General features: G+C 44.5%; 1 protein-coding gene across 1 annotated transcript in view; it reads right to left on the reverse strand.

The window, feature by feature from the left end:
- The window catches only part of LOC144783408 (uncharacterized), a 41,316-nt gene extending 29,579 nt beyond the window's left edge, over positions 1-11,737 (reverse strand). The window contains exons 1-5 of the mRNA XM_078662398.1: positions 11,447-11,737; positions 4,298-4,390; positions 3,266-3,337; positions 2,011-2,046; positions 1,871-1,924 (exon numbers count right to left, since the gene is read on the reverse strand). Coding sequence (XP_078518524.1) covers positions 1,871-1,924; positions 2,011-2,046; positions 3,266-3,337; positions 4,298-4,390; positions 11,447-11,737 — 546 coding nt within the window. The remainder of the gene's footprint in view (positions 1-1,870; positions 1,925-2,010; positions 2,047-3,265; positions 3,338-4,297; positions 4,391-11,446) is intronic.
- Positions 11,738-12,654: the final 917 nt, after the last annotated feature.

Genomic DNA, 12,654 nt, shown 5'->3' on the forward strand with positions numbered 1-12,654 from the left:
AAAAGGAATAACGGGAGATAGGAAAAGTCTGACTTGCAGAGGGCATCGATCTGGGTGCTTGTAGTTGTCACCAGACCGCTCTTGTTGATGTAGATAAATCTTACTGGTCCTGTTGCAGATCTGATTATTTCTTCATTAAGTGGTCTGCGAGGGTCAAACCTGTCATCGTGTTTGTTTCACTCAAATGATGACCCCCTGTCACTCATGGTTCACCCCAGAGCCCAATTGAGAAAGAATATTCTTGGAGTAGGTAAGATGTACTCCTGACTTACTCCTCACTCGCTCCTCAATCAATAAAACATTTGTAGAGTGCAGCCAATCACGTGAGGGTCTCGAGGCGCTGGAGCTCTTTGCTGCTGTGAGGTGGGTTGTTCATTCGAACATCCAGGTCTTGAGTTTGCTCCTGAATTGTTGGAGCGGCGGAGCGTTCCTGAGGTGCAGGGGAAGGTTGTTCCATTCCTTGGCCGCTAGGTGCACGAAGAAGCATGCTCTGCTGTTGGTTCGGCAGATCCATGGGGTGTTTATGATGGAGAGGGAAGCAGATCGAAAGGTGTCTGGTCGGTTGGTGGAAGCTCAGGCGTTTGTTGATGTATGCTGGTCCTTCGTTGTGCAGGGCATTGTATGCGTGGGTTAGCATCCTGAACTAGCATCTCTTCTGTATCGGGAGCCAGTGTGGTGACCTGAGGTGGGTGGTGATGTAGGTCCTTCTAGGGAAGTTGAAGATAAGTCTAGGCGCTGAGTTTTGTATTGTCTGTGGTCTTTTCAGGATGAGGGTGATGAATCCTACATAGAGTGTGTTCCCGTAGTTCAGTCTGCTGGTGATGAGGGCCTGAGTGACGGTCCTTCTGGTGTTGACTGGGAGCCACCTGAAGATCTTGCGTAGCATGCGAAGGGTGTGAAAGCAGGGGGATGAGAGTGTGTTGACTTGTTTCTTCATCGATGCTTGCAGTTCAGGATGATGCTGAGGTTGCGGGCGGGGTCTGTTGGGGTGGGCCGAGTTCCATGGGCCACCATGAGTCGTTCCATGGCGAGGTGTTGTTCCCCAAGATGAGGACTTCTGTCTTGTCCCTGTTGACTTTGGAGCAGTTATCCGTCACCCAGTCAATGACGTTCATCATGCTTCCTGACTTGCTTTTGAATTTTTAAGTCTAAGTGACAACTCTGAAAACATTATTGTGTATTCCTGTTACTTTAATGTTAATGCCCCCTGCACCTGCATATCAGAACGTGCATGCATACATTTTATAATCAACTGTCAATGCTGTTTTTTATCTGAAGTACCCGTTAGCCTCAATATTCTTGATAAGTTTCATGACTCTTGTAAGCCTAGAAGCCATTTTATTCCCAGTAGTACATTTGCACACTTCTTGCATCTCGGACTAAGGTGCAACCGCGCTTTCAATGTTGCCTTCCAAAAGCGTGGTTTTAGGAAATTAATTCAGCAGTGTGTTCATATATTTCTGTCTTACTTTCAAGGACGTCTCACATTTTCTCTGTGAGAAGATCCTACCATCTGCTCATTAGATAAGTTGAAGCAGCAAGTTTCTGTCACAGGTTTGTGCTCCATTGACTTGTATTGAGATAAAAGCTCCAAAGCATTGCAAGCATTTTAGTATTACCTGCTCCAGCTGGACTTTTTGGGCGAGAGCTCTGGTCTGTTGAAATTACAGTTGTCTCCTGATTCTCCAGGGTCATATTAGCTAAGAATGCTATGGCGTGGTTCATCTTCCTCCATCAATGGTGCAAAACTACTAAATATTGGCATCATGTGATACAAGCTCCAATGTGAATGTTTTTAGCTGCTCCAACATGAATTGAGGACACCTATATCATGTGTAACATTCCAAGATGTAGAGAGATAAATGTTTACCCGTGGTCCCCGGTCTCCCTTTGGGCCAACGATTCCAGGGCGGCCATCTTCTCCCTGAGAGCAGAAGAAAAAAGTCATTAAATGCGGTCTCTTCATTCGCTGGCGATACGCTTTACTTGGAAAAATGCTACTTTACTCACAGGCTCTCCTTTCACCCCAGGCTTGCCTTGAAAACCCTAGAATAAAAAATATATATCATCAGCTGCAGCTGGGCTGGCAATGGTGGACAACAAGCAGTTTGTTTCATTTTTATTTTGTACTGCCTCCTCTTTGTTGATCATCTCCAGATGACTTCTCTAGGAAATAGTATTGAAAAGAGAGGCAGTGGCACGTGTGCAAAAATCAAACTCAATTTCAATGGCCTCTGTAAACAAAGAAAGATAAGAGAATTCTTGCATAAGCCGGTGTCAGTGATAGTAGAAGCTGTATTAAAAAGAGCACTGCTGGTGCTGCAGAAGTAAGCTACAACAGGAGTAGTTTAATCATTGCAAGAGTCTAGAAAGGAGCAGCAGCTAAGGACTGCCAACTCCAGAGGTTATAGGACCCATAACCAGTTTCAGCTTCACAAACAACCCTTAGCTCGCCTTACTAATTCAGTACTATTAAGTTACTCTTGCAAAATTCTGCAATTCACCCGCTTAGCACCAGAAAGGCAATACTGCGCCTCTCGGGTGAGAAGGAGTTCCACCCCCGGAGGAACTCATCTCCTGGGCTAACACTGAGCATCTTGCAAGAGGCCACACACTCCGCCCTTTAAAGATCTGTGCACAGCAGTCCTTGTAAGAATAGTACTCTTCAAGGAACATCTACTTCTCTACTTGTTCTACATCATTTTATGTGCCCGCTGTGGTAACCCTCCCATAATGGGAATTGACTTTGCGTCACATTTATTTAAGGCCCATCAGGTCAGAAGCAGCCATTTCCTCTAATGACCCCCAAGGGTAGATTGGATTCTTCTGTGATCAGTGGGTGCTGAAAAATCATATTTTAATACCTGGATAGAATTTAATTTCTGAATCCAGCAGGTCATACGGTGGTGTGTTTCACGTTGAATACCCCATCTATCCCGTCTCTGTTATCCAGTTGTCGGGATGTTATGAGACTGGGGTGAATCAATGATTGTTCGGTGGCTACTCTCGATAAGTGGTATTGCTTCCCCGCTCAACTGTTTCAGGGCTATGATTGTTGTTTGGATCTCCAACATTGGAGCTGTGTGTAATTTAAAACTGTGATTTCTTGTTCTTGGTACATATGGGGGATATCTTGCCATCGCTACTTCCTTTTCAGGCTCCTGTATATTACTGCATTGCTGATAGTGGATTTACGCTGTAATTTTTGGGAAAATTGAATTCATCAATACTATACATCATATACCTCGGAGGATAGATTGCTTACCGGTACACCTGCAGAGCCTTGGATACCGGGACGCCCGGGGCTCCCCGGAACACCATCTGCACCTGGGTTTCCCTAGAAGAAAAAATTAAAGTATCCAAATGGTCAGTAGTTCAAATTGTTCGTCTACAAGTTTACCCATAACTGCCTGGTGCAATTCAAGACACAGCTGCGGTAGAAGAAGACAACATACAAGGCCGGAAGGTGGCAAGGGTAGGGAGAAAGTAACAGGAAACTATGGGCCTGATTCTGATGCGGGTTGGAAAGCTTCCCGACCGAATCCGTTTGGAAATGGTTTCCGACCCACTCGGATCGGGAGAGTCCAACCAACGGAGTACGATGCATCTGGATGCTTCCAGATACGATTTGGTTGGACTCCCATTGACTTCAATGGAAGCATATGTTCCTAACCGTATCATAATTGGGCCCTGGGTTGGGAAGACACGTTACCGATTTGGAAGGAGCAAATGCCATTAGGAGGCCTTTCTAACCGCATCAGAATCACGCCCTAGGTGGGAATGCTTTCCAACCCGCATCAGAATCAGGCCCTTAATTGTAAACTAATTGTATACAACACTGTGAAGGGCTAAGAGGAGTCACATTAGATGCAGAGGGTGGAGGTAGATTGTTCTGTATTGTAAGGAAACTGGGAGATTCCATGAGGGACGGATGCCTCTGAAAAGCCACCACTCTTGCAGCAGAATCAGCCTTTTTTCAAGCTCTTCTGACATGTGCTTGACTCCACCCCAGCCCAATTGAACTTTTAGAAGAAGTGACATCTTAAGGAATCGGAAGAAGCAGCTTTATAAATGAGTCTAGTTGTCTCCCTGGACTTTTTAAATCACATGAGCTTTCTGTCCAATACCATCCATTCCCACTGTCCTGCGACCGTCCGCCTTAGCCCATCTTTCCCTTCAAAGGCACCAGTAAGCCTAGAAATATCCCAATTACTCTATAGATCTGCCCATGACAATAGGAAGTAAAAAATAGACACAGCTACTAGAACGTATGAATCGTATGTCAACGGGTACTCACACTTTCACCCTTCTGCCCTGGGATCACCGCGGTTTCTCCTGGTGGTCCACGTGGCCCGCCCGGCCCCACAGGCCCTGGTAAACCATTGCGCCCCTGAAAAAAAGATCAATGAAGAAAACGTTTTTTGAAATTCAGTACAAATGTTGCAAAATATTATCCAAAGATTTGCAAAATCGATGGCAAATATGTCTACAACAAAATCAAGTAATATTACACATGCATTATTTTACTATATCTGTTTACTTCCTCTGCTTATCTTTGGGGCAGCCCCTGTGTATGCCACTATTTGTGATGTTGAGTCGGCGGGCGTAGGATCTTCAGTTATACACTCGTCTTGGTTGCTCGCCTTCCCCTAAGAGGTCTTGTCATGCAGGCGGTGACCAGTGACACAAGTGCTGGCATCATAAGCTCTCATACATGTAAAGAGATGGTATGTTGTCCAAAATCGAAGAGTCTTCTGATCAAGGATCAAAGTTGGTACACAGGAGCAGGGCCTGTCCTACGCAGGGGGACTTGTGTACGCCTGCCCTTGCTATCATGTTCCACAGATACACCAGCAAATATCCCTGCAGTGTTCAGCATCAGGGCTTAATCAGGGTGTGTGAAAATCACATAATTTGCTATCATGTAATTACATGAGGTTTCAGGGAATGACAGCAAAACTAGCCATAATTACATAAATTAAAACCTGATACTTAGTCCTATAGATTAGCCCAAAATGCATCCCTGTGTCACAACAGAGCCAAAAACACAAGTGCTTCGAACAATGGCTGCTCATGTTCTGATCGTTTACGATATAATTTTGCGTAATTAGGTAGTGTGGTGTAATTACTGGGATTTTATATAAGAAGCATAAGGCGAAAATCCTAAAATTACGCAGGGTTAATTTAATTTACTCTTAGCAGTGTACAAGAAAAAACATATCCCTTGCCTCAGGTGTGAAAATACCCTGAGATGGTCTTTCCAGTTTTTCAGAGAGTCATTTCTGATTTTGGTTTTGTATCCCCTCTGGATATTCTGAGAACCTGGCAAGGATCAGGCCCCTGTGGGCTAAAGTTGAGCTTCTTTGCTCATGTCTAAGGGACAGCTGATCAAGTGGTCCAGCTGCAAAAAAGGCTCTGTCCTATGGTTCCTTTATATGAATGTGAAATATCACTGCTGGTGTTAAGTCCGTGGAGGTGAACATGCTGACATTGGTATACCCTCAGCCCTGAAATTCAAGAACGAGAGACCTCCCTTTTGTCATCCACAAGCCTTTCTGCTCTGCAACCTCGCACCAACAAGATATTGTTTAGAACCAAGGAGCAAAGAAACAAGATTGTTATAGAGAAATACTTACAGGCTCTCCTTTGCTGCCGGCCAACCCTGTGCGTCCGGGTTGTCCCTGTAAAAGTTAAAAAAGGGTTACATTCATGTGGTCGATAAAGTCAGATGAATTCTAGCCGCTCAGTAGATCAGCTTATGCATGAAGTCATTTCCATGTGCGATGAATAGTTGAGTACTACTGAGGGGCGCTTTTACTTTACGGCATCTCAAATCTGTGGGGAGTGACAGTATCAAAGTTTTAACCTACACTTATGTCAAACTACACTTATGTCAACTACCATCATATATCAAGGTAAATAAATGTGAAGTTGAAATAGTAAATCTACACTTCCCTGCATATGCTTACCGTGATGATACAGTGGTACTCGATAATGTGGAGCGCGAATATGTGCGGGTCGATATTTCTGACTTCACTATCATGACATACAACTATCGCATCAAATTTACAAATGGTCTCTGGAGTAAAGAGGGCTGAAGTGATCAGATGGCTTTGTGCATGTGGTCGCAACGAAGGCCCAAAAATATAATGATGAAACAAGTACAGAACTCTAGTTACCATGACTACTGAAACTTTACTTCGCCCTGTGCATCAGTACTTTTGAATATTCAACTGCAAATGAGCATATGATTCGTGAACTAGTCATACAAAACTTAATCTAGGCTGGTGATGACTGTCCCCAGTATACTAGCATGTATGAGACCATACCTGTACAGAATACACCTAAAGATCGCCTGCATGACTCATCCCTGCATAACAATACCCCCAGTTACTTAGCACTAAAGCTAGAGTGATCGGGAGGATGGAGACAATTGCGAAGTGCGAATTCACTACTATTGAAACCACAATCCTTCCATAAAAAGTGAACTGCTTGCAGAGCATTCTCCGGGATCACACCAAGATTTGGAACTCGCTACCTCCAGTGGTATGCGGAATCTCTTCCTTTACCTCCTTCAAAAAAGAAGTAAAAATACTTCTAATGGACAAATTCACATCATAAGACTTTAATTCTAAGATGATTACTAGTTACCTATGCTATCCATATACTACTGTCTACCTCTTTTTTATTGAATGGCGAATACCGAATGTATGTATACTACCCCAACCGTCTAATGTTTAATAACTGTGTATTGGAAAGCGCTCTGATACCCTCGTGGGTCATGTTTGCGCTATATAAAAGTTTATAAATAAATAAAATAAATAAACTCTAAAGAGCACTTCACATATACCAGTTTTAGTAAAAGTGTGTCAGTGTGCAGTGTATATTCTGACTGCACCTAGACTTCTTTCACACATGCTGGTCTCAGAGACATAAAAGGATCAATTCAATTCAAAACTTTATTCGGAAACATGTAAATCATGTCCATAAAAGTACATACATACAATACATGTTAAAAGAAAATGCACTTGACGATCGCAATCAGCTAAAAATACAGTATGATACATATAACGGATCATATGACACACTTAAAAAGTTTCCAATAGATAAAATGTTATAAGAAATTTGATATTTGTTTTTAAAAGATCATGCTTTTCCTATAGCTAATGGCCCTAAGTAAATAACTAGCCGTGTAAAAACAGATGTCAGGGTGATGCAAGTTAAAAAGTAATTTCATTGCCGCTTTAACAGTTCTTGCTCCAAATTTAATAAATAAAGGTTTTAAAAAGAATTTACGACATTCGCTATACAGGTTACATATAAGTAGAAAGTGCTCTGTGCTTTGTTCTGAAATATTGTCGCACCGACATGGACCTGAAGGGCGCATCTTAATCTCAGGGAATGCAACCAATAGGTGGACCGTACCCATCCTCATCCTGGTGAGAACAAACCGGTGTTGCCCTTTGGTTACCTGGAGGAGGTAAGGATGTAGGCCCACAAATTCGTTCAAATGGTTATAACGTATACAGGTGGAAAGTTTAAGATCATCCGTAGCTCGTCTTTCTGCACAATGATTTAAGAAAATTGATTTCAGACTCTCTTTAGAGAGATCCGAGGCAGAACAGTGATCTAATGTAACGTTAAACCCAAACACACTAGAGAAGGATTCAATTGTGTATTTAATCCATGGGATTTTGAGAAAATAGTCTAGACGTAAACAATCCTCAATGATGGCCCTATTAAATGAGGTTTCGTCTTTCATCCAGACCGAACGCCACAACATCAAAGGTCTCAATAATAATAGATCGTTTATATGATGTAGTCCTAGTTCTTTATGGACCAAACTATTAGCAGTGGAGGTCGGGAGACACAGTAATTTTTTCAGAAACATATTCTCTTCTACCTGTAGAGATTCTACCCTGGATACCCCCCATACCCCTGCTCCGTAGAGGGCAGCCGAGAGACACCTCGCTTCAAAGATCTTAAGCATTTCTTTAGGCCTTCTACTACCTAATTTACTTGCAAATGCAAATATTCCATTGGCACTCCTGATCATTTTGTCGCGCACCACCTTGTGCTCGACATCCCAGTGACCATTTTTGGAAAAGTTAACTCCCAGGTAGCAAAAGTTTTCCACACACTGCACCACTTGGCCATCAATGAGATACCTATAGGGCTTTTTAGTTTTCACCTTGCTAGTTCCGCACTCCATCACAAATGTCTTGCTTTTGTTAATGACCAGCTTTCTTTTTTCGATAAAGGCCACAAATTTATCCATCAAAAGCTGTAGACCCCGGGGAGTCCTAGAGAGCAACACAGCGTCGTCCGCATAGAGTAACACGGGGATGGTACTTGTGTTTACTCTAGGGGCGTCCGCTGGTGCCCTCTTTAAGATCGAGTCTATTTCATTAATAAACAGAGTGAAAAGCAAGGGTGCCAAAACACACCCTTGTCTGATACCTCTCCTGACCCTAAATTTGTCTGTGCATTCGCCCGAAGGCCCGTACCGGACACTCGAGCTAAGCCTCTCGTATAAACGGGCCAGAAAATATATAATTTCCCTGGGTGCTCCCATTTCTAGCAAAGTAGTCCATAGTATGGCGTGATCCACCAGGTCAAAAGCGCTGCTCAAATCAGCGAAACAGAGGTAGAGTGAACCATTTTTAGCTCGGGTGTATTTCCCTATCAGGAGCTCCAGATTTAAGCATTGTTCAATGCAACCTCTTCCTTTCCTGAACCCGTATTGGCAGTCTGTCATTATTTGATTAGACTCTGCCCATTCTTCCAATCGGACGAGGAGTACACGGCTCATAATCTTGACGGACGAATCCAGCAATGAAATTGGCCGGTAGTTTTTAGCGTTTCCTCGGTCCCCTTTCTTGTGAATTGGAACTATTATAGATTCAGACCAGGTGCACGGAATAGTATAGCGAACAGCGGCGTTAAAAACTTTGGCTAGTACTGGCCCCCAGGTCTCAGGTGCAAATTTGTACACATCAACTGGGACACCATCGGGTCCCTGGGCCTTACCGCCCTTACTAGCCCTGATACTACTTAGGACCTCCTGTAAGGTGATATCTAGGTTAAGTACTGGCCAGGAGCAACTTATCGGTAACGTTACCGTGTTAGGATTAAAAATGCCAGAAAAATGCTGTACCCATGATTCCTTACCCACGTTTGAGGTTAACACGGGAAGTTTATCATCTTTTAAAAGGGGGCTGTTTACTACTGCCCAAAAAAGCGTACAATTATTCGATACAGCCGCTAGATCAAATCGCTCCCAAGCTTCCTCACGTAATTCAGCTTTCCTTTGCTTAAGAGCTAAATTATAGTCAGATCTAAGCTTAGCTACAACTGTTTTGTCTCTAGGTTTGATGGATAATGCCTTTTTTAGTGTCTTCAGTGCCACAGTACATGCATTATTAAACCATCCCCTTGCTTTATTATTAAAATTTCCAGCAGACCTAGTAAACTTACTACTAATAAAAACATTGATTTTTATAAAATGGAGAATACAGGCCTCCATATTTGGTTTCTCATCAATAATTGATGTAATGTCATTTAAGCAGCAGGAGATAATGCAATTAGAAGTTACTTCAGCTTTATCCCCTGCCCACCTTATTCTGAATCCATTCGGCCTATGTACCTCAATGTTTAAAATAGGACTACTATCTGGAGTTATACAAACTTCCCAAAACCTAGTTTCAATAACAAGACAGTTATGATCGCTAACCATATGGTCTACAACCTTGACATCAGAGCTAAAATGAGCTAATTCGGAAGACATGCAAATAAAATCAATCACAGTGTTCGCCCCTCTCCCCACAAAGGTTGGCAAACTATCACCCTTCCCGTCCTGCTCAATCTCTAGGATCTCCAGATCGTAGGCGAGTAGGAAGGAGTTCAAAGTTTCTCCATATGTATTGTGTTGGAAATGTGTAGCTGGCTCTCCAACACGATTCAAAGTGCCACACAACTTTTGGTTAGAGAGAGGGCAAACAGAAATGTTAAAATCTCCAACATATATGAACTCAAAAACTGTATTGGAAGCTTTCATCAATTGTTTGATTGCGACGTCTAATTCTAAAATAACCGTATATCTGCTGGCATCAAAAACATTATTATACATATTAATCAACAGAATGTTTTTGTCTGCCTCATCCGCTAACCACAGCAGTTGGGAATTATTGCCCACAGTGATATGCTCCTTCACCCTGATTCGCATTTTCACAGAAATCAGAATTAGCAAACCACCTTTGGCCCTCCCTGAGGTAGTTGCCACTGCTGGTAACTCGTATGCTACAAAACCATCAAGGCCCTTAAAATTTAGACACCAGGTCTCTTGCAAACATAAGATATCAAATGTTCTGATTAGTTCTATCCACCCTAGTACATTTAATTTAGAAACTAGTCCTGCTATATTCCAACTGGCAATAAGGCAAGTTGTTGACGCCCCCACTAAGGTATTGCAAGATGTACCCACAGACTTAGGCAGTATACTACCAGTTGTATTTGGGGGCTGATGTAAATCTACTCCTGCAACCACTTCGGCAAACTCGTGTCTGACCTCTTGTCAATCGCAGTTGTTAAGACCAGACAGGGCGTCATATCTATTGTGCAATAGCAAACTTGGTACTAGGGGGGATGCCCAGCGGTTATGCATATTCAAGTTGTTATTCAAGTTGTTATCCCATCCTAATGCTGGCGTTTTTGGTAGGGTTACATTTTGCTGTTCCCCATGGAAAAATTTTAGTGTTAGGGGAACCACCGTACCTCTTCTACGCTGAGGTGGAAGAATATGTGTTAGAACATTAGGAAGTATATTGGGATGTACAAATGTTACCGCCACGCAGTCCCCTTTAAATCTTTTGGGGCGATTCCCTATCCAGGGAACACGTTTAACTGCTTTGATATCGTGCGCCAGTTGCTGTAACCCACCAGGCGCTAACCTCATATTACCAGAGAGCCAGTGAAGGGCCTTACTGCTCAGAGAGCTGGGTGACTCGATAATACCGTCATCCAACAGGGGTACATTAGCTAACACCAGTACAACAGGTGAGGCTTCCTCAATAAACTGCAGAGGGTCTGTACCGTGGACTTGTGCTTGTGGGATATTAACTATCAACGGGCGCCCTTCTACTGTTGTTATATTATGATTAACTTTTGGGGCCGGTATATGGGCTGGATCGGTCAGCACACCAGGTGTCCCTTCTCCGGCTTGATTAACCCCTTCTGTAATATTTCTTGTTAATAATAAAGTATTAAGACTACCTATTTCCTCCGTCAACTTAGTTTGCACACCTCCAAGTCTTTTTACTTCCGCCTGCAGTTTATCTATTTTAGAGATCAGAGGTTTTACAATTTCGATAAGTTTACCCTCTACAACCTCAAGCAGTTTAGTAAACATTTCGTCCTCTCCTCTGTTTCTTATAATCCCATCCCCTACTGCCTTTTGGGGAGCTCTCGAGGAACCTGGGGATAGTGTTCTTTTCCTTTTCACTCTTGGCCTTTGACCACCCTGTTTCCGCTGATTTTTCACACAGGCGCGCACAGGCCGGGGTGTGTGCTCAATCAGTGGTAGATCATCCTCCACAGGACCTGTTACAGTTTCTGGATCTGAATCAATAACATTATCAAAGTCTACATCCAGAATAACAGGGGATGCTAGCGTGATCAGTGGCTGGCTGTCAGTCTCAATCATAGGTGAATCGTTAGTTGAGGCCCTGGTTTCCACCATCACGAAGGGGCTATCCTCAGCTGACATAGATAAAGTAGGGCTTAACCTGCGCAAATCTGGTGACTGGCTTAGCCCAAGTGATTCCCTCCTTTGTTCGTTTATTTTCTTTACTGTTTGCACAACATAATTATCCATGGTATTAGCGGGCAGAACAGCAGGTTTCTTTTTGGTCGTCATCTATATATAACACGGTAAACAACACAGCAACTGAGTCTTACTTGTGGACGCGTCTCTGGTGAACCAGGGGGTCTGGCCCTGCCCCTGCCTCCTCCTGCCGATGAGGGCCGTAGAGGGCCCGCCCTTTGCCCGGGCTTAGCCCCGGGCGTCCCGCTCGCGTCCCGCGACGCGGGGGTGCTCCTCCTTTTGTGCGTCTTGGTTTGCGCTCACAGGGCGCTGCCGCGTCACTCTGACGCGCCGCCGCGGTGCCTGCCGGGATTTGCAGTCTCCCGGAGCGGCGACGCGGAGTCCGGTGTTCCTCGACTCTTGGCGGTGGCGGCTGGTGTGGGCAAAGTCCTTTGCCTTCCTCGATGGCCTGAGAGGTAAGTGAAGCTGACTCTCGGTAGTGGCGGCGAATGCGTTGTGGTCTCCCCCGCTCTGCCGGGGTGCTCCTCCTTTTGTGCGTCTTGGTTTGCGCTCACAGGGCGCTGCCGCGTCACTCTGACGCGCCGCCGCGGTGCCTGCCGGGATTTGCAGTCTCCCGGAGCGGCGACGCGGAGTCCGGTGTTCCTCGACTCTTGGCGGTGGCGGCTGGTGTGGGCAAAGTCCTTTGCCTTCCTCGATGGCCTGAGAGGTAAGTGAAGCTGACTCTCGGTAGTGGCGGCGAATGCGTTGTGGTCTCCCCCGCTCTGCCGGGGTGCTCCTCCTTTTGTGCGTCTTGGTTTGCGCTCACAGGGCGCTGCCGCGTCACTCTGACGCGC

This window comes from Lissotriton helveticus, chromosome 9, assembly GCF_964261635.1.
Source record: "Lissotriton helveticus chromosome 9, aLisHel1.1, whole genome shotgun sequence".
Lineage (NCBI taxonomy): Eukaryota > Metazoa > Chordata > Amphibia > Caudata > Salamandridae > Lissotriton > Lissotriton helveticus.